At 50.6% G+C, this 26,910-nt stretch overlaps 1 protein-coding gene across 1 annotated transcript in view; it reads left to right on the forward strand.

The window, feature by feature from the left end:
* The window catches only part of CTNNBL1 (catenin beta like 1), a 106,940-nt gene extending 89,314 nt beyond the window's left edge, over positions 1-17,626 (forward strand). Inside the window, exons 14-16 of the mRNA XM_048819545.2 lie at positions 11,198-11,335; positions 11,954-12,026; positions 17,391-17,626. Of these exons, the coding sequence (XP_048675502.1) occupies positions 11,198-11,335; positions 11,954-12,026; positions 17,391-17,479 (300 nt within the window). The 3' untranslated portion in view covers positions 17,480-17,626. The remainder of the gene's footprint in view (positions 1-11,197; positions 11,336-11,953; positions 12,027-17,390) is intronic.
* The last annotated feature ends 9,284 nt before the right edge of the window (positions 17,627-26,910 follow it).

Genomic DNA, 26,910 nt, shown 5'->3' on the forward strand with positions numbered 1-26,910 from the left:
GTACATTTCAGTGTTGGTGGGTGGGTTTCAGAGCTCAAAGAGCAGAGTTAAGGGTACTGTCTGGTGCCTAGCAGAGTGTGGGCAGCTGCTGCTTAGTCCTCTTCCTCCTCCCTCCCCCCACTGGCTCTATTAGCTATTTATAGAGCCTCTTTTATCCAAAATGATCTCAAAGCATTTCATGAATATTACACCTGCAGAATCCCTTTCGCCCTTAGTTGGAGGGCAGCAGCCAGTCAGCACATGGTATGAAGGGAGAGGGGAACTTGGGGCCCAGGATACTTGGGTGGGGGCCTTTCCCTTACAGAAAGTACCAGGGTTCCTCAGCATCCATGGAGAGCAGCCAGCACCTGTAGCTAAACTGCACGGGACACACTTCGTTTACATGGTAACGATGAGGGGCTGAACTGACCCTGTCAAAGATACAAATATTTCACCTTTGAGGTTTGCACCACTCCCTGCTGTTCCAGATCTGGGCCTCTCCTACGTAGAGATGAGTGGCATTAGGAAGTCCTGTGCATTCACCCAGCTCAGCACATTTGTGACCGATCTGTTCCATTTGTGCTGTGTCCAACTCTCTCTGCTGCTTGACTTACCTGTGTTAGGGGCATGGGAAAAGGGGTCTCCCTTACAGCTCAGATCCTCCGTTAGCAAAAGACTGTACCCTCCCCGCAGTGTTCTCACCACTCCCCAATGCCAGCTCCCCATAGTTTGGAACGGCTAGAATAAATAGTTCCTTCTTACCCTGCCTCCCCTAGCTCTAGGGATGTTTGGGAGAGAGCAGAAATGTCCCCCATGGCCTTTGATCTTCTGCAGCACCTTCCATCTGAGCATGGCAAAGCCGTTTATGGGTATTAAGTTATGCTGCAGATCATCCCTGTGCAATAGTTATGTGTTCTGCCTCCAGGGGGCACTAGTTTGCACCTCTTCAAGGCTGGCAGGCGGCAGCAGCAGAGCCAAAAAAGGTGACCAGGTGAGGGATGGTCCAGTGGTTAGCGCACTAGTCTGGGCTGAGGGAGACCAGGGTCCAATTTCTGCTCTGCCACACACATCGTGTGTCCCCTCAGGCAAGTGGTTCAGTCTCTTTGGGCCTCTGTTCTCCTCTGTATAATGGGGAAAATAGCTCTGTCTTGCCTCCCAGGGGCGCTGTGAAGCTCAATTCATTAAAGATTGTGACTTGCTCAGATCCTGTGGTGATGGGGGCCGTAGAAGGGGGATGGTTCACTTGGTGATTCCCTGTTGTGTTCATTCCCTCTGGGGCACCTGGCACTGGCCACTGTCGGCAGACAGGACACTGGGCTAGATGGGCCTTTGGTCTGACCGTTCTGATGGTCTAAGTACCTAATAGATTTTTAGCACCCTCTGCGTGCTCTCAGCAGCTCAGATTTCCTCTTTTCCTTTGTAGAGACAGGTCCCAGTGGAAGCATGTGGAGGCTTATGAGGTGTCCTAATTGCAGCACTCACAATGCTAAAATAATTGGTCTGAAAGTTGTATTGTAAGCTCCTCTGGGCAGCGGCTAGGTCCCTGAGATGAGAGATCTTTCCAACATTTTATACTGGCAAAAACTATGGCATGCCGTGCAGTAACCCAAGAAGGGCACTATGACTCCACCCCTCTATGGGAAACTTCCAGTTATGTGTAAAGTTGCCTCCCCTTCTGGACCAGGTGCTGAGGGACAGTAGATAGAGGTTAGAGATGCATCTTCCTTCAGCTGGTCATTTCAAGATGGTTCTGCCAGCAAATGCCCCCATCAGACAGTTTCTGAATTCATGGCCCTCTTGTGTCCCTCCCACTTTCCAGGGAGGCAGGTGAGTCCGTCACCCCAGGCACAGTGCGCATTAGTGGTTATTCACAGGAGTTATGGAATAAGTTTCTGCTCTCCTTCTGGTTCCCAGAAATAAGTTGTCTCCCCTCTGGATGCCTAGAAAAAAACAAGAGCATTGGACACTAAAATCTGCAGAAGTGGGAACTGGGAAAGGCTTGGAGGTGTTTGCTTGCTTGCTTTGTTTTGTAAGCCCCATTTGGCTCTGAAGTGTCTCAGGGAGTTTACTGTTGTAGAAGTAGGCAAAGAGAACAGAGTCTCCCCTAACACTGATTCCCACAGACACGTACCTGCACGTACCTATTGTACCTCAATCATCACATCTGACATTGATGCTTGGCCCTTCAGTACTTGCTGTGCCACTCAGGGTCAACATAGTGCCCGAGGCCTTCACCGAGGTGATCGGCCTGAGGGGAGCTGCCTAAGGTTTTGCTAGGATTCCATACTTAAAAGGCTTTGCCTTCTCGGTAACTTCCTAGGCAGGGCTTCACTCATGCTCCTGATTAATCTCCTGCAGTGAAGGACCTTGTCCCCAGGGAATCTGGATCTACAGGTCCAGGTCCCCCAGCAGGTTCACTACCGCCTGGGCTGGGGTAAATGAGACTTCGATCTACTCCTTCCGTAGATGGATGAAAGCCACATTATGCAGGGAGCTTGAGAGGCTGATTCAGTGGAGCCGAATTTGGCCCAGTGTGAGACTTGGCTTCATATCAGTATGGCGGAGCTGTCTGCGGGGTTGGAAGTGATCAGGGATGAGTTAGCAACATTCACCCAACACCCACGTGAAGCCAGGGAGTACAGTCCACGCAAACTTCCTTTTCCAACACCAGTTCGTCTTAGTGCTTTTCAGCTGAGTCTCTAGCAAATAAAGCCTAGAAAATATCGAAGCCTTGGCTTGTGGGGGAAGTATCTTGTTCTCTCTCCAGCGCTTTAATCCCTTCTGTAGGAAAAGGTGCGGAACCCCCTGGGCTCTTAGCTCAATCTAGAAGGAGATATAATTATAGGCAGCAGTAACCACAGCGAGCTTTGAAAGGGGAAGAAAAAGGCAAGAGGTGGTTTAATTTTTTTTTTAGTTCCACAGAAAATTATGCTCAGCAGGTTTATTCAATAAAATGTTCTCTCCAGATACTTTGCACTATAATGACTTACACATTACATGCTAATTGTGCTACAGTTAAGTCATTCCACCCTTGTAAGGACAGGATGGACTGAACTAGAGCTAAAGCAGTGCCCACAGATTTTGATAGTTTAAATGGGGATTTGTATTAGTCTGGCATTTGAGTTCAGTTTGAATTGCATGGAATTGAATTGAGGGCCAGAGATAATGAGGGGGGTTAATGTAAAGTGTAAGCAGTGTAACTGTGTTCACTGGAGGGCATGTGAATTGCAGAATCTGGCTACATTTACACAGTTGTTTGGTCTTTTGCTGTCTGTATTGTGAGCTTCTTCAGGAGCAAGCCAGGAGGCTAAAGTGAGCTTTATAAACTCCCCTACTGGGATTGCTGGGTCGAGTCCTGTTGAATGCCCCATCACACTTCCCATTTCTAGCTCCCAAAGCTTACTGTAGTTGCAGCCTTATGTTTACTGATTCCATGGAGGTGCTAGGCATTGTAGCAAACAGTGAGCTTTTCAGCTATTGCAGATTGACCGCTCGGTTTACAGATGCACAAGCACGACTTGGCATGTAGGCAGAAATGAAAACTTCACAAAAGACAGTGCAGTTGCTTTCTGTATGCAGTTTTGAGAACTCAGCTGTCACCTTGACGTGACCTAGATGTAGACCTTCTCTTTTTCCTGCAGTAGGAGACTATGACCCCATCCAGGAGTCAGTCCCAATCCTGCATTTCAAGGAACATGATGGCAAATAAGTGTGTGTGAGCAGCTGGGAGATCAGAGTGTCTGTTTTCACTGAAAGAAAAGGAGGACTTGTGGCACCTTAGAGACTAACCCATTTATTTGAGCATGAGCTTTCGTGAGCTACAGCTCACTTCATCGGATGCATTCTGTGGAAAATACAGTGAGGAGATTTATATACACACAGAGAATATGAAACAATACCTCCTCCCACCCCACTCTCCTGCTGGTAATAGCTTATCTAAAGTGATCACTCTCCTTACAATGAGTTTTCATGGTCTCTGTGTATATAATGTCTTCTGCAGTTTCCACGGTATGCATCCGATGAAGTGAGCTATAGCTCACGAAAGCTCATGCTCAAATAAATTGGTTAGTCTCTAAGGTGCCCCAAGTCCTCCTTTTCTTTTTGTGAATACAGACTAACACGGCTGCTACTCTGAAACCTGTTTTCACTGAGATGACAGGATGCATAAAACACAGTCTCAATGCATCTTTGGCATATTGTTCAAGAACACAGGCTGCATGGAACAAGTCACTCTCCTTTGGTAACACTGTATGGGCCTCAAGCACCTTTTGGACTCTGAGTGAATTTACCAGGGCCCTTAACACTGTTTCTTTGCAATCTTTTGAAACCACATCATTCTGTCCAAACCAAGATAAAAGATGTGTTTAGCTAACACATTGTCAAACTCTAGTGGGGATGTGGCACCATAGGGGAAGTCTAGGCTTTCACTTGGCCACCTTAGTATGTGTTAAAGAACACACTGCTTTGACTACACTTGGCTTTAGAACGTGTGCATCAGCTTAACCTTTCACCTTTAAATCTCAGTTTAGATAGGGCTTATAGGACTCCTCTAGTACATGTGGGTCACAGCAGCATAGCTAGGTCCTACTGGGATGTAGGGATGGAATGCCAGGTCTTTGGTGTTTTGTAGTATTTTGTGTCTTCCCCGCTCTCCTTTTGCTTTGGACATTGTTCCAGTTCACTGTGCAATTGGGCTGCTGTGATTTGAGAGCAAATTGCAAATCTTTACACTTGGTCCTGGTCATTCCTGATCCTCCTGGTGACTGATTTACACCCCAGTTCTCTGCTGGCTCCTCCTGCCAATCCTACACGCATGTACTCTGCTCTCCATCCCACAGGCTTGTCTCTTTGTCCTAGGCTGGATCAGGCATTTAATGGTGAGTGAGTTGCTGGTGGATACCTGACTCACAGGACATGCCAAGTACCTCAGTCATGAAATCACCTCAGGAGTGCGGCAGACATCCTTCTTCTTTGCCTTTTGCCTCTCCCCATGTGAACCTGCCCAACACAGCAGGGTGAAGGGAACGAGGGGATGAGCTGCCTACATGAGTGCAGGATCCAAGGCCTAACAGCAGTTTTCATCTCCGTGCCTGAAGTGATGTATAATGTTCTTGCTTTTAGCTCTATACTTTTCTTAGGCTGGTCAGGGCTGACTCAGGTCTGGTTTACCCTGGGAACTTACCTCAGCATTGTTACATCTCTCAGGGGCGTGAAAAATAAACAGCCCTGAAAGATGTACCTGTACTGAGCCTGACCTACCGCACCCCCTGGTGTGGACAGTGCTAGGCCAGTGGAAGAATTCTTCCATCGTCCTAGCTACCGCCTCTTGGGAGGGTGAGTTAGCTATGCTGATGGGAGAACCCCTCCTGTTGGTGTGGTTAGTGTCTACACTGAGGCACTGTAGCGGTTTAAGTGTAGACAGACCTTCAGAATGGTGTGATGGCATTCCTGACAGTCTGAACTGGTTCTCTCCCACACTGCTCTGCACCGTCAGTTCTGGCTGTCCTCGGATGAGAGAGATGAACTGACACACATGTGAGGAGAAGGGTGTGGAGCATCTCTTAAGCCCACTTTGCCATGCTGTGCAGAGAAATGTGATCTCTCTACATTGTAGTGGCAGATCCGTCATCCTCTTTAGATTTTGAGTCTTCACGTGACACTCTAGGCCTGTCAGTTCTCCCTCATTAGTGTGAGAGGAGCTCATTCTAGTTTCACAGGAGCCCATCTTCTTGCTGTCTTCTCCCATCAGCAAGGGGCATCTCAGTGAATACTGGTGGCAGATTAGAAATGGCATCTGAGTCTCATTTGGAGGGTAGCAACTCGACGGCTCAGAGAAAGACAAAGTGGAAAGGTGGCTATTTGGTGTTGTACTGCGAAACAGATTAACATTTAAAGGTGGCTGTGGTTAAAAAAGACTATAAAAAATGGCACCTTAGTACTGTACATATCTCCTTACGATGTGTCTCATGAGTTGTATCTGCTTAATTTACTGGTACCCAGCAATTTTGCCTCCCTGTCTGTGCTGCAGAGCCTGTGATATCTAAGGAAGGGACAAGCCACCTTCTTTGCTGCTGCCTGCATAATCCAGCAAAGAGCTGAATGCTGCTCCCCAGAGCAAGTTTTCCTGTTAGTGATGTACATAAGAGAAATAATGAGGTTGCCTCTATGCGGAGAATAGGGGAATTTTTGAAATACCTTCATGAACAATGTGGGACTGCGTGCTCACTTTGTATGCCTACCCACTGAATGTTAGGGGTTAATTTCTCTCCGGGATGGGGCAGGTAAACAGGTGGATATCATGTACGCCTGGCTGGGCTGGAGCCAGTTACCTTGTCAAGAACTGACTGGAATCAGCACAGGTGAATAGTGTGTCCTGGAACGACAACAGACGTTCCAGTGACTGAACAGTGGCTTTCAATGACTGGGAGCCAAGGAAGCTGACCCTATGAACAGAGCGTAGCTGCAACTGGAGACACAGAGTCCAGGAGTGACCAGACAGAGTCTGCTGCTGCTGCACATTGAGGGTCAGAGAGTGACTGATGAAACCCAGGAGGCTCCGTGAGAGCGCGGGAGATGATTCTGTTATCGTGTACTCTGAGTTACACTTGACTGTGCCATTCTAACCTGGACCCTCCTATGCTGTAGTCCAGCTGGCTAATAAATGCTGCCTTTTTTTGTAAAGGCTGTTCTGTCTCCTTGCAGACACTGGTTGCCTTGCTCCCTAAAAGGACCAGATCTCTGTGAGGAATCTGAACTCCTTTGGACACTGTGGAGAGTCATGTGAGAAACAGGCGCTGTCATCCGAACGCCCACATGGTGTTGCCCTGTGGCTTGCCCCTGTAAAAAAGCTGCACCGAGGTCCTAGTGAATGGTGGGGTATTCCCAAAGAGACTGTGTAGAGGCTGGGATGTCGAACCCCTGCAAATCCATGCCTGGCTGCAGCCCTGGCAATCTGAAATCCTATCCGTTACTTTGTGCTCAGTGTGAGAATTAAGTGCTGTCAAGGGCGATAGGCGTCAGGGGTGGTGGAGGAGCTGCTGTGGACCGAACTTTGAGAGCATTTAAAGGGCCAGCACGTCCCTAACAGACTATGTATGCTTCAGGTGGCCAGTTGGCGTCCTGGGACGTTTCATAGGAGCTGTGAGCGGGCTGTCAGGAGTCCCCCCTGAGCATCTCCTGCTTTGAGCAGGGGCTTGGATAGAACCTCCTGAGGTCCCTTCCAGCCCTGATATTCTATGATTCTAGGATCCCAGGCATTTGAATGGCAACAGTTGCTCTCCAGCCACAGGCGTGGAGTAAACCTGGAGCTGCAGCATCCCTTGCTATACAGGGGGAAATGTCTGGGCATGCTGCACGGTGGTGTAGCCACAAGCTTTCCCCACCCACAAAGACCCTACATCCTGTGGCACAATGAGTTCCTGAAGAGCTGTATTTCAGGGTGGCCAGGCCCCTAGCACGGTCTGTAACCCACTATAAGTGCCACTCCTCCCTCCCCCCCACCTCAAACAGGAGCACTCACTTTGGTTCTGCTGTTGGGGCCCTTTGTGCCGGTGGGGTGGTGGGCAAGTGTAGAGGGGAAAGAGGAAGAAGAGTTTGCCCCAGGACAGTTTGGGGATTCTCCCCTGAACTCGAGAATAAAGGCTGCCATAGGAGCGTAGTGTTAAATCTGGAAAGTTCTCCGTCCCCTGCTGGGGCTGCCGCGGAGCGCCTCTTACCGCATGGGCGTGTCACTGCACGAGGCGGTCTTGCTGTCCGTCTCCCGATCAGGCTTGTTTTAGTTGGGCTCGAGGATAGTTGTTGTTTTTCCTTTGCGGGATTGCCAGTGAGTGACGACTTGCATGCAGCAGACAGAGCTTCAACACCCCGCTCTGCCGTGCTGCCATGCATCACGAGCTCTCGGCCTGCGAGGCCTGGTGGCATCCGTCGAGTTCTCCAGAAGGTGTTTGCAAGATGCCAGGAAGCCTGTCCTAGTGCCGGCTTCCTGAACTTGAGAGGGAGGGAACTCGGTGCTTGCATAGCGTTCAGAAGCCTTTCCACAGGCAGCAACGTCCCGCTTTTGGACTCTGCACGGCCGTGTCCGTGCCCGTTCTTCAGGGAGCTGGAGGGTATTAAAGTTACCTGGGGCTGCTAGAGTCCATGGTTTTCTGCCCCTTGGGCATCCCTATGTTGCCGATAACCCACTCGATGTTAAAGCCTGTTCTGAGTCTCACACACTGAGTCCTTCGGAGAGGACTAACATTTCATTCCACATATGGCCAAGTCAGGAGATTTGTCGTCCTTCCCCGTTTTGGAGGCATTAGTTGAGTTGTCCTAGTTCTGTGTCTAAGGCGTGTAGAGCAGTCACTGAGAAGAGCCCTTGATTACTGGAAGAGGAAGACTAAGAGGGTAATAGACTGTAGGGCCCTGCATAGGAAAGCAGAGCTGGGTTTCGAGTCACACTAGACTAAGATGCTGAAACCCTGTGTTAAGATGCAGGGTAAATATTAAGCTCTTGTCTATGCTAGCAAGGGTCTGCCAGCAGAGCTCTGATGGAAAACCCTGCTCCTAGAGACACAGTTTATCCTGGCAAGAGCTCTGTTGCTGGTGTAGCTTATACCTGTTCCCTGAACAAAATAAGCGATTACTGCCATCATAAGCGTGTCTAGCACAAAGATCTCCGTCAGGAGTGTGATATTTTTTAAACCACACTCTTAACTGACAGAGATGTTGGCAATATTGGTTAGTACACACCAGGCCTCTGCCAGTCTGACAGGTGGGCACAGTTAGCTTCAGCTGGAAACTGAAGGTGGAGGGAGTCTCTCTTTGGGCCCAGAGACAACAAAGGAGCTAGGGCAGAGGTGGTCCTGAAGGAAGACTCTTAAGTGCAGGGTAGGGACTTAACCTATGGACAGACACCTTAGGATCCCGTTAGTATTTTAGGCAGTTGGGAGGAGTGAGATGGATAGCTTAGCGCCCCCCTCCCCCCCATTAACAGGATTCTGTGGGGTCCTGGTAGCTTGATTCACTGATGCTGGCCTGGTGTTAAATATCTCACCAGGACACACACTCTGCTTCCCGATAGATGTGTTAGAGAGGGGCTATGCATGAGGCATCTGCTGAGGGACACCTCCTGAGCACTGTCTGTGTCCTATCTCAGCACGTTTCCAGCAGACGTTATGCTCAGGAGTTTGTAATGTGAGAGTCTGTTGCAGAGGTGGGAAGAGTTAATTCTCCTCTTGGTGACTAGGGGACTCTGCCTATAATTGCATTGCAGAGGTAGGCTCAGAAAGCCAGAAAAAGTTGGTAGCCGAAATCAGCTTGTGGCACTTGTGACCTTGTGTGCATCTTTGTCTGCGGCACACACACAGGACGTTCTCCTTGCTGAGCATTGCAGGTAGAGTGTACTCGCTGGTGACGGCTCTAATGAGGAAATATTGCTCTGCTGGTTTGTGCCCACCTGCCAGACCACTGCATAATAAATCAAATGAGCTGCAGAGAGCTAGCAGGGCCTGACAGGCTGCTTCCTTTATTTTCTTAAAAAAATCCTCTACTGTGAAGATTGTGAAAGGTCACACATGACATGAGTTACAGCTGGCCTCTCTGAAAATGGAGGGTACCAACATATGGGGGTGGGTTTGGTGGGCCTTCCCCAGGTAGGGACTGTGTGAGTTTATTGCTGGGTTATCCTTTGGCAGCGCTGTGGAGAAAATGTTCTGTATACGCATTGTGATGACTTTCCATGGAGATGGGCGAGATGCTGGCAGCTGCCTCCCTTTAACATCCGTACCCTGTGTGTAGGAAAAGTGAGAGCTTCCTTTGGCAGCTTCCCCTACACATTGCTATTGCCTGGGCCTGGCAATCTATTGTCTGCACAGAACACACGCTCTGGGCCCACAGAGGTCTGCTTACAGGTCCAGATGCTTAGCCTTGGGGAAGAGAGGGAGAAGCAGTACTCAAGTTGCTCTCTGTAACCCCCATTGACTGAAGGGGGCACTGACTGGCTTTGAGAGGAAGCTCTATCTGGTCCTCCGTATAGGACAGGAAATCACTGTGCTGTAAAACCTTTCAGAGTAGGAAGAGTAAAAGGGGATGAGAGAGGTTCCCAAAGGATCCTCCTCCAGCCCCTTCAAAAAAACCAACCCCACTCTTCTCTTATGCCAGGCGCTCTTCCTGTCGTGAACAGGACCTGTTCATGCTGAAATGAGTGCTTTGGATAGCATTCCTTACTGTGCTGTTCTGCATCGACCCCCTCTCCTCCCCCCCCGTGGTCATTGTCCTGTCCCAGGACTATCTGGCAGAACTTCAGCAGGTGCAGCTGTCACGAAAGCCAGTGGAGCTATGATTGTTCATACCAGCGGATGATCTGCTGCCTGAATGTTCCCAGTGAATGAAGGTGGAATAGCCAACAGTTTGGTGGTGGTGAATCTGCATACTGGGTAGGACCTCTAGGCTTGGTTCTGTCTTGTTCATGTGGCCGGGACGCGGAGCTCCAATAGATAGGTCTTTGATCTGCTGAGGATTAGTAGCAGCCCTTCACTAAAAAGTGACTTTGTGAAAGAACTATGCACATTTTTCACATCAAAACTGGAAACAGTTGCAATTGATTTTTCCCCCATTTTGTTGTGGAATCAGAAATCAGCCTGACTTTGAAATTCTTATAAACTTGTTACTGAAAAAGAAAAAAGTGCTCATTTGCAGGTGAGCACATTTTAGAGACAAAGGGTGAAAGTTTGCTCAGAAGTGAAAGGAATTGAGTGAAATTAAATAAATTTTCCAGAGAAGTATAATTTTGTAAGAGAAGTAAATGAGAACTTGCAGTTTTTGATACTCTTTCATTGAATATACTTTATGTATTGGCAAATTTTTGCAAGTGCAAAATCCTATGAAGTGGAATTGGGACGATTTTTGTTTAAAGAACCCACCTCCCACTTTTTCCTAGTTTTGCACAGTCTGTTTTATGGGGAAATGTCTTGGCTTGGAGAAGGATGGTGGACACAACGGCTGAGTTCAAGAGTTTGGGGAGTGGGAAAGCAGAGGGATCAGATCCTAGGAGCTCTGTCAGAGACTCCATTTCCTAGTGGGGGAAAGCTATGAATATACGGCAAAGCAGATAAACCTTCTATAGTGAGATTACAAAAACGCCAGATACTTTGAGTCTTTTGTTACATGGACCATAGCAATATGGGGGTTGGGCGCTCTCTTGATCCATCTGATAACTCCTCCTTTTGCCATCCTTTAGGATATGGTGCGCCGGGGGGAGATAATAGACGATGACATGGAGGATGAATTCTACCTCCGTCGCCTAGATGCTGGTCTCTTTGTTCTACAGCTCATCTGTTACATCATGGCAGAGATCTGCAATGCCAGTGTCCCCCAGGTAAAGACACCGCCTGCTTCAGGCGAAAGATGGCGTGCTCACCTGGGCTTCCAGTCAAGACACACACAGGGCTCTGAATCCCCTCCACTGCTCCTCAACCCTACAGGAACTTCTCTTCACTAGACTTTATTTTTTTTTTTTAAGAAATCTCCCATCACAGTTGCTCTAGTGGGCCAAGAACACCAGCATTGTTAACACCACATGGTCTAGACCAGCTGTGAGTAGGGCCTGCAGTCCCAGAGGTAGAAATGTTGGTGCCCTGTCTTACCATTGGAGGTAGTGCAATTTCCCAAAAGTCTCATGTAGGCACCACCTAGGTCTCCTGTGAATTCCCACCGTAGCTGATTCTGGCTTGGGGTCTCAAGCCATGTGATATGCCACGGTCCTTGGTGCACACAAATATAGAGCTTTGTGGGCTGGGGTGGGCACACGTTTTGCAAACCCATTGGGTGAGTCTTTCAAAACTTGCCTGGCTGTGCACTGTGAGAAGTGGGCTTCTGAAGGTAGATGGGAGTTTAGTACACTCAGGATTTCTGCACTCCTGCCAAGAAAATAAAGACATTCATGGTCTCTGTGCTGGGAATGACGTCTGTTTGTCCTCTCTTCTCTCCCTACCAGATTCGTCAGAGAGTCCATCAGATTCTGAACATGAGAGGCAGCTCCATCAAGATTGTTCGGCACATCATAAAGGGTGAGTTTTTCTTGCTCATTGGTTTGTAGTACCCCAGTCATGTGCCTTTGCCCAGGGCCATCCTCCCTGAGAACAAGGGACTAGACAGAGCTTGTTCAGACTTAGCAAAGTTCTAGTTGAGTTCATGAGCTGTTTGCATCCTTTGGTGGCAGCAGCTGAGGGCTACAGAGTGGCAGCCCTGTGAACTGGGGAGGAAGAAAGTTGTTCTTGTGAGAGCTACGCCTCGCTCTGCAGTGCGTCCCAGCCAGGTCTGTTGGTGGTGGCTGTAACGTGGAGGGGAGAAAGAAGAAGCATCTACGTGCAGTGCTGTGCCCTGGTGATGAAAGGTGAGACTCTACAGCACCCTCTGACATGCGAGATCCGAGAGCTCCTGGGAAGCATCCCTGGAAGTGTTGTGGAGTCTCATCTTTTGTCCCCATTACCCCGCCCCACACCATCTGTAGCATATCCATGTCCATGGCATGTTCGTCTTGCTCTTAGCAAAAGATGAATATGGGTTAGGGCGTTAAAATATCACTCTCCAGTTTTAAGATGTAGCTGTTGTGATTTGCAGTCCTAGCTTTAATAGAGTGTTTGCAATTTATAATGCTTGCATTAAATTAAAGCAGTGCTTATTTGGGCTCTACCATGACAGCTCCAGGCCATCCCGTCTCTTCTCCAACATAAATAGTCAACTGAATTGAGGAGTAGGAGGGCAGAGACACGTAGCAGGCTGCAGAGATGATCCCCCGCAATAAATTTCCTCCTCTGACTTGCCACTCCAGGTGGCTGGTCTGTTAAGAGTTGGCTAAAACAGCTGTAAATTCCCTGACAGCCCAGGGTGCAATTCCTTATTGTACAGCGTGGTCATGGCTGGCTGGTTCTGAGGAGCTGGGTTGGTATCTGTGGGTGCTGGGGGATGAGTCTGTTCCCTCTGAGGGGAGGGGGAGTGTCTCAAACGTGGTGTGGGGCTGTGAGTTGTGCATTGGTCTGGGCTCTCCTGGCTCGGAGTCCAGAGCAAAGAACAGCTGCTGGCCTGTCCCTTCTACCCGACAGTATCGGTGCGGACAGGAAGAGAGAGAGCAGCTGTTTCTGCACCCACACCCTTCCCTACCGTGCAGAGGGGAGGGCGAGGGAGTGAGCAGTGCACTGGTGCAATGGGGAAAAGATTGAGGCGATTAGGGACTCCTCCCTGGATGCTGTGTAGCTGCTGGGGTGCTGTCAGCCGTGGTGCAGAAGCCGCACATGTAGGAATAGCAGAGGGTAATCTGCACTCCGTGCTGGTGTTTGGGCCAAATTCATCCTTGGTGTCACTCAACTGACTTAACAGGAGTTACCGCAAGAATGAACTTGGGGAAAGCTGCCTGCCAGTTAGAGTACTGGGTTTAGTCTGCGGGGGGTCCAACACACTAGCCCTGCGTGTCCCCCTTGAGAGGCTAGTGACAGAGACGGGGAGGATTTCTAGCCCTTGGCACAGCGGGAGCAGGAATCCTGCACTGCAAAGTGGCGTAACTCCAGCACCATCCCCTGTGGATTGAGTCCTTGCTGAAGCCCCCCACCCGCCTTTCTCGCCTCTCCCCCTCCTTTTCCCCCCCACTGTCTGGCTCACTCTCGGGATGGGCGAAGTCTGGGATCATCCCTTTCCTGCATAGTCTTGCTCTCCACTCCGTGGGTTTCTCTTGTTCCATTTTTATTTTCTATTTATGCATACTAATTAGGTGCCTGCTTTTTAGTTTGGTTTTATGGCCTACATATTCTCCATGTTTCTCTGACATCTGATGGGTCTCTGGGGATTGCTGCAAATTGCTTATGATGCAAGTGAAGCAGTAGGCCTCTTTTCCTCCGGTGGTTTTTCGGTGTGGGAGGGGTGGGCAAGGGGTACGTGAATCTCTGCAGACTGATCAGGCAGTCCCCTAACCTGTTCTCCTGAAGATTGAGCCGCACTTAGAGCTGGAGCATTCATATTCTCCTCAGGTCTTCAGGAGTACGTGGACTGAGAGGGAGCAGTTTTTGGAATGAAAGTTTTGCCTAGTAGATAGAGCACTGGCCTGGGACGCAGGACGCCTGGGTTGTGTTTATGCCTCTGCCACTGGCCTGCTGGGTGACCTTGCTGAGTCACTGCCCTGCCCATGCCCCAGTTTTCCCATGTGTAAAGTGGAATTCATGACCCTTTGTAAAGCACTTTGAGACATACTGATGAAAAGTGCTGTATTAAATCGTGGTTATTTAAGCTGATCTCCCCTGGAAGAACAATTGTATAAAAAGGGACACTTGCCCTTACAGGGAGGAACATGGACTGGTGATTGCTGATCCATAGAGGGGCCATTCTGTCCTGCCTCTGCCCCCTTGTCATGCTATTGCCCCAGCCCCCCCCCGTGGGCCTATCATGGTTTCAGAATAATGTCCTGATTGGTGAGTGAGACATCAAAAGCACCTAGATGCTAGTGATGGGCCCGCTAGTAAGATAGCTGGGAGGGAGGAATGTGTATTAAAAGTTAAACCAAAGCTTAACCAAAGAGAAAAGCAAATGCTTTATAACTGCACAAAATTTGGCCCATGTTCCCTCAGTGTATGTTCTCTGCTGTTTCCAGTATCCTCTTATAAACCTGGAAATATTTCCCTCTTGATTCTGGCCGTTCTGTAACCATTGTATTTTCTTTTGTCTAATGAAGCGAAAGCCAATCTTAGGCACTTTGCGTTTGCGCAGCAATGGCAGTGCGTACAGCTCTGTGTAAGCGCTGGTGAGGCGGGAGTTCACACACGCCATTTAAATAAATACATTAAAACCCACTCTCATTGGGTAATTAAAGAAAAAAAGCTTGAATCTGGTTCTTTTATCTGCTTTTTTTCACTTAATGTCATCAGCTGTTAGTGACCTCATAAACAATTTCCCAGCGCGTCGTCGTGAGGCTTCCTCTTACAGTGCTAAATGCTTAGGAGAAAAAAAGAAAAAAGTGCCGAGCTTTGGGCAAAACCCAGAAAATCTCGGACTTGTTCCCACAGGGGAGATTTCACTGGCTCGGGGTGGGGGTGGCAGTGGCAGTGGCAGTCAGCGACCCCTGCGGCAATTGCATCGCGGGAGGCAAGTGCTGTAGATGCTTTTTCCTTGAACCAACCCTTAATATCTAACTGAGCTACGGTCCAGCTCTGCTAGTGCCTCCCGCTCCGCAGAAAATGGCCACAGGGTCCTGCTTGAAGGGAGAGGATCTGAGTAGCCTGGTGTTGTCCCCCAGCTCCCCCACCAGGCAGTACGCTCGGGGAGGAGTCCCTCCTGGCACTCAGACGGGGTGCAGAGTTCCCCTTCGGCTGCTAGTGAACAAAGGCCAGGCCACTTGCTGTGTCTGTCTCAGAGGCACAAAGCCCAGCAAAATGGCCTGCTCAGGGCAGAACCTGCACCTCCCCTTATTTCCCTGAGGGGATGGGGCCGGTATGCGGAATGCACTTGGGAATACTGAGCTACACGCTGCCATCCGTTGGTACTGTCTCCTGGAGAAAGCAACCCCCCGCTTTCCGCAGCTCAGCACCTGGTGTTAGTCTCCTCTAGGAGAGGAGTGTTAAGAGTGGGCTGTGCTGTCACTGCTCAAGATGCACCCCTCTGCTGAGCCAGGCCGGGATGTGATTGAGAGCCTCGCAGCAGAGAGAGAGCATGGGCTGCCGGGGAGCCCGGAGCCTCACTCCATCAGCCATTACACTAATGGCTCCTTGCGGCTCAGTGTGCAAGCTCAGGGCAGCTGGAACAGGATCTGAGCTGTTAACCACCGGGGGGGGGGGAAAGGGGCTGTTCTCTGCTTTGTGCAGAAGAGCCCTCTGTCATTGGGTACTCCCGCCACCTCCTTGTCTCCAGGATGCCAGTCGATGGACCCACTAGCAGCAAACCGTGGTGGCACCGGGTATCTCCCGTTGCACAGACTATAGTAGTGTATAAATATTAAATGGATTTATCCCAGGGGCTTTTTCATAGATTCATAGATTCATAGATATTTAGGCCAGAAGGGACCATTATGATCATCTAGTCTGACCTCCTGCACAATGCAGGCCACAGAATTTCACCCACCACTCCTAAAAAAGACCTCACATCTATATCTGTGCTATTGAAGTCCCCAAATTGTAGTTTGAAGACCTCAAGGAGCAGAGAATCCTCCAGCAAGTGACCCGTGCCCCATGCTACAGAGGAAGGCGAAAAACCTCCAGGGCCTTCCAATCTGCCCTGGAGGAAAATTCCTTCCCGACCCCAAATATGGCGATCAGCTAAACCCTGAGCATATGGGCAAGATTCATCAGCCAGATACTACAGAAAATTCCTTCCCGGGTAACTTGGATCTTACCCCATCTAAAAACCCATCACAGGCCATTGGGCCTATTTACCATGAATATTTAATTACCAAAACCATGTTATCCCATCATACCATCTCCTCCATAAACTTATCGAGTTTAATCTTAAAGCAAGATAGATCTTTTGTCCCCACTACTTCCCTCGGAAGGCTATTCCAAAACTTCACTCCTCTGATGGTTAGAAACCTTCGTCTAATTTCTAATCTAAATTTCCTAGTGGCCAGTTTATATCCATTTGTTCTTGTGTCCACATTGGTACTGAGTTTAAATAATTCCTCTCCCTCTCTGGTATTTATCCCTCTGATATATTTATAGAGAGCAATCATATCTCCCCTTTGCTTTGGCAAAGAGCTCTCTGCTTTGTTTGTGGAGACAGGGAGTGTGCATGAGAGAAGGCTCCCACACCAACTAGCTTCTCCCTGTCCTCAGCCTTTTCAGTGCTCTTATAATGAGGGCTTTGATGGAGCTCAGAAATGTGCAGCAATGCTGAACACATAAATATTAAAGCAAACTTTCTTCTGCAGCGTTGCCATTCAGACACTGAATACAAGCTGTTCTGTTTGTTTGGGAAGAAGGGGATGCATGAGAGGAGCCAGAGGCTGGAAAACATCTTCCTAGGCAGACAGCTTCTGATTCCCTGAGATGCTCATGTCTTCAGCCCCAAATCTGCCTTTTGTTTTGTAATAATTTGTAAAGATGCAGGGTGAACTGCCTCTGACCCAGATCTAATGGGAGGGCTTTGAATGCAGCTTGGGGACAATTCCTAAACTGTCTCCTCTCCAGATGATGAGGCGGGGGGATGTACTCTGGACTAAAGTTCTTGTCTCTCTGCTGATGTCCATCGTGCTAAGGAATGAGGGAGAAGAGCAGGAGCACCTATTCTAGTGCCCCATCCTTTCAAAAAAAAAAATCTTTTAATGAGGAGTCAGTAGATGTTTAACATGCAAAGTTTTAATCACCAGGAAAATGAGTCCATCGCTGTCCCTTGGCTAACTCTCCTGTCAGGTACTGATGTCAGCATCTTGCTCAGGGTTTGTTTTTGTTTTTCTGCAGAGTATGCGGAGAACATCGGGGATGGGAAGAACCAGGAATTCCGGGAGAGCGAGCAGAAGCGGATTCTGGAGCTGTTGGAGAATTTCTGAGGACTCTGGATTTGAAATCTGTGTCTTATAACAAGGACACAGCCAGCACACTGAGCCTTTCCACCATCAGATACCCAGCAGAAATGACTTCTTGGTTAAACCCATTCTAATGGGGATTTCTGAGACATTAAAAGTTAATTTTTTTTATTTCTTGTTTGATGTTTTCTGCCAAGAAACCTCGGAGAGGGGTGTGAGAGCATCGCAGACACTAGTGCAGCTTCATCCTGTGGCCTCTCTCCTGCATACTGTTGAAAAGCAATCCCATGAGCACAGCCTGAGGGGGTTGGCAGCAGAGTAGAGGGGAAGCCTGGTTAGCCCTGGGGACTGGTAGTGAGACGCTCACCTCCAGGTTGCAGAGTCAAATCCAGTCCAGGGCAACACTGGTCAGGAATGTTACCACATTTCAGCAGCTTGTGGGATGGTCTGACAAGTTCTGTGGGACGCAAGCTTCCATAAGTGGCCCTGATTGGGTGCTCTTGTTGCCGGACTCACTGGGCCATGGAGACAGAATTCTCCTCTCCTAGGGAGGCTTAGAGAGCCCTGCCTGGGTTGTACCGGGGGTTAAACCAAGGGGAACAGAGGAGAGTGCACTTGCTCTGCGTTGGGTAAACGGTGCCCCTCCACAACTCACCCTCCTGTTTCAACCTACTGTCCCCCCTGTTCTGTAAATAAACGGGACTCGGGCCCCTGAGCTATCGATCTGGGACTTCACATCCGTGAGTGCAATGCTGGTGGAAAGGAGAACCCCAGATGCATATTGTCCTAGCCGCACTGTGCAGGTCTCTGTTCCTTTCCAGGGAGTCACGGCAGGTTGGTTGCCTGTGAATTGCTGATTACAAAGAAGCTGACCAAAGCCCTTTTCTCGCTCGCCCTTCTTCACTAGCAGTGTAATTCCAGATGTCAGCCAGCCAAACCCAAGTGTTTCTCTGAGCAGTGGCACCCAGCTGGGACAGGAGCCTGCTGAGAGCATTCTGGCTTTTCTGTGCTTCTAGAGTTAATGACGGTCATCACACAACAGCAGAACTCCAGTAAGCTGGGCCGGGCCTAATTTAGAGAGATTTGCATGCTGGCAGCATTCATTTTTTATCTCGGAAAAATGTCTTGTCAGGGAAGCTTAAAGGGTTCCTTCAATCATGACTCCAGGCAGCACCACTGGCCTGGCTGTATTGAATGCCATCACTTAGGGATCAGCATGGGAGTCGGGGTGGCAGCAGCTGCACAAAGCTGCAAAAACATATTTGTGGTGCAGAAATGACCTGTTCTGCCTGTTTTCCTCCCTCCTCCTCGACCACCGTAGAAAAGAGGAGCTTTAACCTTCTCCTTTCAGAGGTGGCTTCAGTTCCTGACAGTGCTGTGCCCTGGAATTCTTCCCTGTCTGCGGCGAATTCCTGCTTTGGGATTTAATACTGGAAGATGACCTGCTGGAAACCATGTTGGTCCTTCATTAAGCTGCATTTTGCACCAGAGAAACAACGGGGTAGGGGATGGGAAAAGAGCGGGGTGGAGTAGCGGGGCGTGGGATAGTAGTAATGAAAGGAATCTGTCTGAAAACTAAGAGCTACGTGTTTTTTAAAAAAAAAAAAGAGAGAAAGAGAGACATGGTTTTGAATATGCTGAGTAGAAAAGAGTAATGTGAAGCATTGAGTAGAGGCCAGGTTGTTAGTTTAGATATACAATTGTGCACATAATTTGCACTCAGTTACTGCAGCTGCCTTCACACAAGAGAGAGCTGTGTGCACAAATGACCAGAACTGGCTGTTTCTGTGCACAGTGACCCAAGTTGTGCCTGGAATCACACTAATTGTGGGTGCAAGCTAGGTAGCATTCTGTGCAGTCGCACCTCTCAACTCTGCTGCCTACCAGAGGGGCAAGGTTCGTCCACCATGTCTGTGGCAGGAATGAGGGCAGCTTTCCAATCTCACTGCTGTGGAGTGGCCTTAGTTTACAGCTAACGAATATTTTGTTTCCTTTAACTCTTTCCAGACCCACGGCCTTAGCTGGGCCATCAAGTGTGGAGACCCAGGACTGGGAGATGACACCAAAGGGCTATCTGCTCTGCCAGTTATTGGCTGCCGTGTTTGCAGAGGTGCTGCTGTTCGTGGCAGTTGGAGAACACGGGCAGTGACCATTTTATTAAACAGCCTTTCTCTTTGTGAAACGTTCTCTTGACTTGATTAGCTATTTGCCAGCTACCTTTCAGTCTGCGGATGGCTCAATATCAAATTCCTGCAGCCAGCTGGGTTTACTGTGGCTTGGCCACATGATACGGGTTCTGTCCCCTGACTAGATTAAAGGCACCCGTAGAACAGGTGTCTGGTGCAAGTACTCGTGTTTGAGCTTTCACAGCCCCCGCTGGTGCGTGTTCTCCCTTTGCTCCCAGGGCTGTCTCCACAGTCAGGCGTGCCTGCGAATTCCTTCCCTGAATGGTTATGAAGGGGGGGATGGGCAAAGGGAATTCATTTTTGTATTCGAGTGAATGTTGGTGGGAAGAGCCGGGAGTGCCGAGGAGCTGACTTGGCAGGTCGGTGCTCAGGCTTTGCCGCGTGTGCCTCCTGGTGGCTGGCTGAGGTACAGAAGCTGCTCTCACAGCTCTAGGGTTCGGCACAGATGCGCGCCTGGCACTTTGGAAGTGGGGGCAGCTAGCGATTAAGACCCTGGTTCTGGGCTGAAAAGATGGCAGAACCAGGCTCTTGAGAGACGCAGGGCGTAAGGGGAGTGTTGGGGGGAGGGGGTTCCCCTCCGGGTGCTGCAGAGGCAGCAAAAGGGCGTGCAGTCTGCCCCCCACTCCCCAAGCCACAACCCTGCACTCAGGGTGCATGGGCGGGAGAGTGTGGAGCTGGGGCTGGAGCACATGGGGCTCTGTCCATTCCTCTTGGCAACGGTTGCAGCAGAAAGTAAATTAGACCAGCCTTGAGGCTGCTCTGACTTACACCAGAGCCAAACCAACTCCAGAACTGGGGGGGTGTAATTCCACCTTCCTTCTCCTCCTCCTCCTCCACCCCCGGCCCCTAGTTCTTGCACTAGTTTGGCTGGAATAGCGAATCAGGGCGCAGACCAAGGGGCAGGTCGGAGCCTTATCACACCACTTATTCCAGCCTAAATCCTCCAGAGCTGTAATGCGCTCTTTCTGCATTGTCTGCTGATCTGCTAGCCAAGACAACGGGCTGTCACGGAGCACCCTCATCTGACCTGTAAAACCATCACAGGGACTTGTGCTTAGAGGGAGATTCAGAAGCAGCCTGATTTAGAAGTCAATAGAGGCACAAACAGGCCAATCTGGACTTCAAGAAAGGAGTAAATTCTGCGGATTTTTCACTCTTTTTCCCAGTGAAAGAAATGTCTGCGGGGATTATAAAAAGTTAAAATGCCAGTGCTTATCTGCACACACAGCAATCGGAGTGTCTCTTCCTTGTGATAGATGAGAAGAGTGGTCCAGATGTCACTGAGGTATTAGCACAGAGCTCGTTATCTTGGTACAAGCTTTCTTAAAACAGTGGAGTGATTCTATTGCAACAAGATGCTCCTCTGCTGAGAAGGACTGTTGCTATATTGCCTCGGCGAAGCCCACGTAAACCCTGGGAAGGTGGAAACCGGAGAGAAGCCATCTTGCACAAATGTCCCCGCGTGTCTGAAATGTTGGGGACTCCAGTGAGGCCATAGGAGGTTCCTAAATCTGGTACCATTCCTCTTGAAGATAAAGTCACAGGATCCTTGCTCCTTTCTCGAGATATGCAAAAGAACAGTGTGTATCCGCTGAGTTAATTTCTGGGTTCTCTTCAGCTAGCTGGCATTTGTGCCTGCAGAACCACCCGGCACATAAATATCTTCGTGACTAAATAGAGTCTTGTGGGGCTGGGAAGTCATCTTCCCACCTGCACTAAATTTTCATTAGGCGAGGGAGCTGCAGTGGGAGAGGAATGGCTGCAATAAATTGTGGTCTGAGTTTGGGACCTGCTGCAAGCTGAGCTTCTCCACCCGCGGGATTTGCCCATGCAGCACCTGGGCACTTGCTTCTTTCGACTTCTAGTGGCCGTGATAGACTAGCCAAGAGAATTCCCTCCAGCAACATGCCAGAGCCCCCTCTCAGCTGCTGTGCGTGGGGTGGAGTGGCGTGCATGCAGCCTCTTACCACAGGGCAAGGAGGGAGATGCCTGCTCCTCTGCCCCATGTTATTAATTCAGATCACCACCCGGGCAGTGCCAGAGGCGGCTAATGGAGCATAAAAATAAAGGGAGCTGAGCCAAGCTCTGCTCTTCCCACTGGTGCAAACCTGCTGGGTTTTGGTTACCTAGTTCCACACCCAGTTTATAACCCAAGGCCCCTGAAGCAGGAAGCTCTGGGGCTCTTGGTCACAAGTTGTTGGGGGCGGAGGACTGCAGGAGAGGGGTAGGGTGGGGGTTTCCACCTGTAGTGTGCTCGGTTGGTCCTTGTGCTTTCCCCTTTTCACCTGCACGAGGGAATTCCCCGCCCCTAGCATGGCTAACGATACTGGGATCAGAGCAGTTCCCTCCTTTCTCCTGACCCCCCGGCTTCCTGTCCAATTCCAGCAGCCAGAACCATTTCCTCGGATTCTCAGCCCCGGCGGTGGGGGCAGGGTCCCTTTATTTCCGTGATGAGAAATCCGTGGGAAGCCACCCTGCCTTGTAGAGCAGCTGAGCCTGAGCCCACCACGCTGGAGCGAAGGGGACACTCGGGTATGTGTCTGGGCCGAAACCTGCCTGGACAGAGGCAGGTTCTGGGAGGGGTGCGCGAGGGGCAGTCCCTTGCTTGCAGGACAGAGGGTAGCAGCCCAGCTGTCGAAGCAGCTCAGTAACGAGCGACCTCCTGCCACGTTCCTGCCATGCGGGTAGGAATAACCCCCCCGGCACACGAGGAAGCTGAGGCATGGAGAGGCTGGGACTTGGCCAAGGTCACAGCAGAGCTGGGAACAGAGCCCGGAGATGCCTGGACCCGAGTGGGCTGAGGGATGTAGAGCAGCTGCATAGCCCTGTGCATTGCACCCTTCCAGGCCAGGCTAACGGTGCTGGCTCCAGGGGAGGAAATTACTCCTCTCGCTTTTCTGTGCCGTCCGTGCTGGGCCCCGGGCTAGAAGCACCTGTTGCCATGCTCGTCCTGGCACAGATAGGAGCAGCATCATTGGCACGGCTCCCCTTCCTTCACGCCACACTCCTGTGGACAGCGTCCCTTAAATCCACTGGGCTCCTGTCCTAAGCAGCTGGGCCTCTGCTAGCCCGGGGCACGTGGATTCGTGCTCCGCAATCCGGGGCCTCTGGCCGCTGCCGCGTGCTTGGCGTTCAGAATGCAGCACTCGCTGGTGCCCGGGGGCCAGACCAGCCCTTTCTACGTTCCTTCGACTGTGCAGCGGGTCGGAGGGTTGAGAACAGGCCGAGGAGCACAGAGATCTGGTAAGACCAGCCGGCGGGGGCATCCCACCCCCCAGCCAGAGTGGCTCAGCACAGCTTGGAGCTGATTTATAATACAGAGGCGGCGAAGCATGCGGGGAGAGAGACCGATTTATTGCACCTCGCTCTGGGTCGTGTTTTCTTGTCTCCGATTGTAAACAGACTTGACTAAAGAGGTAAATTGGAAGTTAATTAGAGGGAACATGATTGATGAGACACTTTGTGGTGATTTGGGAGGTGAGGGAACTTCTTACACTCCAGCAGAAGGGAGACGGGGGCCCCCGCGGCTAGTGCGATGCCCTTCGCCCCACCCCCCCAGCACCGTAGCCCTTGTTCTTCGGAATCTCTTCCAGGGCGAGAGGTTGGCCGCGTCTGCCGCACAGCAGGGCCCACCCAGCTGCCCTGCAGCCTGCTCTGGCCATGGAGTTGGGGGGTGGGGCTCTGTCGCATTGGAGCTGGTTAAATCGCACTCGAGGCAGGGGACTAGAACATGGGGCCTGCCCGCCCTGTCCCACCAGCCGGGGCCTGCTTTGGAAGACCCCTTTGGGCCCCTGCGTGCCCGTGCGGAAGGAAGGCTGGAGTTATCACAACCTGGCTTCCAAAGGCCAAGAGCCACCTCCTGCCCCAGGGAGAATAAATCTGCATTTGCAGAGCAGGGATCTCAGAGCACTTTGCCAGCAATGAGGCCCCCACTAGACGGATAAGAGGGTTAATTGCCCCAGGTCAGAGCATTCCCCAAGGCCCCCGTGCCAGGGGCAGGTATGTATCCCATCTCCCAGCGTAGAGGGCTATGGGGAACACATCCTTACCTTAGCCACCCACAGGCCCAAGCGGTGTGACCCGGAGATGGGGCGGCCTGGTCAGTCTAGGCTAACAGGCAGAGTCTGTCTTGCTGCAAGCAGTCTGCATGGTGCTTTGTGCGTCATGTCACTCGGCTCCAAGCTGCACTGCCTGTCTCTCGGCCGTGGGAAGTCTTCTCAGGGGGGGCTGGGGGAGCTCTGAACTGAATCCGCCTCTTTTCTGGCTGCTGACGACTGGAGGGGAAACAAGGGCTCTGCTGGAACAGATTGTCCCTGCCTCTCTCCAGTGCTATCCCGGCCTCCAGCTCTTTGCTCCCCCACGGCAGTGACGTGACCTGCTTGCAGTGTGGATAAGGGTTTGCTGGTTGAGGTGCCGCGCGCGAGAGATGGGGGGTGATCTTAGCCCCAGAGCCCAGCTCCACGTGGCCACCGGTAGAGCCCTGCCTGCATGCTGACATCAACCGCCCCTTCCGAGGCATGAGACCTCCCCGCCCCATTCCTCCCTGGACACTTTGATTCAGTTCAGAATATGGCACATCGCACGAGATCAGTGTTCCCGGTGTCGTGCCCCACGCCTACAGGAAGGTATTACATTGGGGGCAGGGGAGGAGTAGCTGCTTCCCCAGCCCCACTGTGGCGGCTGTGGGGAGCCTGCTGTTAATTTTCATTTCTGCCTCATTTGCATTCAGTGCTACAGACCCATCCTTAGCCGGACTCAGCTCCTACGGGAGCCAATGCAGAGCCTGGGTCTAGGCAATGGAAGCCATAAGGTCCTGCATGCAAAAGCGGGCTGGGTGCAACTCTTATGTGAAAGCAAGTGGCTGACATTTTGGAACACGCCAACCTTGGAGTCTGATAAGTGCTGGGTTAGAGCATCTCTCACAGAGCAATAGGACCAGCTAATGGCACATGGAAAGACTTCAAATTAAAGCAACCCAACCTCTCTGATTTCCTTGCAGGAGGGAACCCAGCAGAAGCTGTGAGGGGGACCCTGGTGTGCACAGAACAGTAATAGTCGAGTTCACCAAGTGTCTGGATGCATCTCCGACTGGGCTTCCCCGAACAGCTTGCTAGCATCTCTAAATGGGGTGAGATGAGTACAGATCATAACTGAGGAATGTTTTTTGGCATCCTTGTACAGGGACCAAGGCAACACTAAATACAAAGAGACACTGTCAGAATTGAGAACCAAACCTTCTGACATGCAAACAGTCACTTACACTAGGGATTTTTCCAAGAGAACTTGGTTGCAGGAAATCTTATCATGAGCAGCAGTAAATAAACCAGAAAAGGCACTGGGGGGAGGGAGGAAGAGTCTTTCCTGTTTGATTTCTGGCCATTAAAATCACGATCTGGAAACATGAAACAATCCTAAAAATGACACTGATACCCCGTGACAGCCCTTTCTCTGCCGGGATATTGATCGTGGGTTTTGGAGAAGAAGTTAAATGACAGAAAATGAACTTGAATCATCCCTAAAGAAAGGCAGGGTCTTTTACCAAGGCCTCTTTGTCTGGAGTGTTCTAGGGTTTGGATAATCTTGCATGGCAGGTGGGCTGCTCCAGTCAGATCTGTGAGACGTAGAGAAGCCTTTATGGCCAGAGTGGGGTGCGTTGCCACAAGTGGTAAGACCGTGTGTGCTCCGCCCTTTCCGCCTCAGTCTCTGTCAAGCTACCTGGGAACTTTCAGTTGCTAGATAAAGGGCAGCTGTGAAGACTTTAATTTGGCTGTCTCTTTTCCTGGTGAATGTTCACGTAGCAAAGACATAATCTTTAAGGATCTGCTGGCTCTGGCCTTCAACCTGAAACTGTACCTCTGGCTGGCTGGCTGGTTTCCACCAGCCCAGTGTGTGAGCACTTTGCAGAGTTAACGATTCTCTCTCGCCTCAGCCCTCTGAGGTAGGGAAGTATTAACAACATGCTGCAGATGGGAAATGAAGCTCAGAGAAAGTGACTTGTCCAAGGTCACACAAGGACACTGTAACAGAGCAGAGAATTTAACCCAGGTATCCCGAGTCCCAGACGAGGGCCTTACTTATAAGACCATCCTTCCTCTCTCAGGATTTATGGATTTCTTTTTGTTCAGTTCTCTATCAAGCACCTACTAGTGGTGCGGGCTCAGGACAATGGTCTTGGGTCCTTTCAAAGCTCGGAATGACTCTAGAGAGGAGCCCTCCCCCTCTCCCAAAAATAATGGGCATTCCTCGCATAAGCTGGCACATGAGACTTTTCTCTCCCCTAGAACTCAGAAAAGCTTGGTCCATTTCTTTACATGGAGACCAGCAGCCTCCTTTGGCCCTGCACTTTTTCCTCCATGGGCTTGGGTCAGAGACCTTCTCCCCATTACGGGGGTCGATAATTGGATTAATATTGGAAGACAAGTTGCTACTCGAACGATGGCCCTGCTGCTCGCTCTATAATACACAGTCGGTAAATCAGTTGTGGAGCACTCCTGCATCTCTTCCTCCTGTCATACCACCTTGGACTGTGAGCCCATCCCGTCACAGTAGGGCCAGGCCTAGACGCTGCCGGATGGTGGGGCGGGGGGGAGACTTAGCGGGGGCAGTTTTCCTCTGGAGTCCATACTGAACCCCAATGCCCGTTTGCCTGCAGCAGGGAGATGGCAGTGCAGGGTCAGACATTGCAGCACTGGTAGGAACAATAAATCATTTGTTTTCTCTTTATACTTGTCTAAGGGAAGTCCCCTAGATTTCAGTGAGTGCCCAGTTATCTTCCCTGGGGTCAGTGCCAGATCCCAGGGGGTTGCTTCTCCAGGCAGAGTAATGCACGTCCCTCCCCTCCCAACTGCCTCACTCGTTCACTCAGTTGGTCACTGAGGCCCTTATCCAAAGTCTGGTCAGTCAATGGGAGTCTGTCCTTCCATTGGCTTCAACTGGCTTGGATCAGAGACTTGGCGCTTTGTTCCCTGAACCAAGGCTCCGTTCAGCCCTGTGTGTCTGAGTTTATAAAGCATCTTTCCTCCAAGGAGATCAATGAGCTTTACTGACACGGACCCTCCTAGTAATGCTGTGGGTAGGAGAGAGATCCTCACTGTTCCTCCTTTCCCCCGATCAGTAGAATGGGTGTAAGGGACTTGCTCATGGGCACATGAGTACGCAGTGGCAGAGCCGGGAGTAGAAGTTGGGTCCTCTGAATTGATTCCCTACTCTCATCATCCCACGCTGAGACTGTGCCCGCCCTTGACTGACATTGAAATCTGTGTTCTCCCA

Source organism: Caretta caretta, chromosome 13 (assembly GCF_965140235.1).
Source record: "Caretta caretta isolate rCarCar2 chromosome 13, rCarCar1.hap1, whole genome shotgun sequence".
NCBI classification, from domain to species: Eukaryota; Metazoa; Chordata; order Testudines; family Cheloniidae; genus Caretta; species Caretta caretta.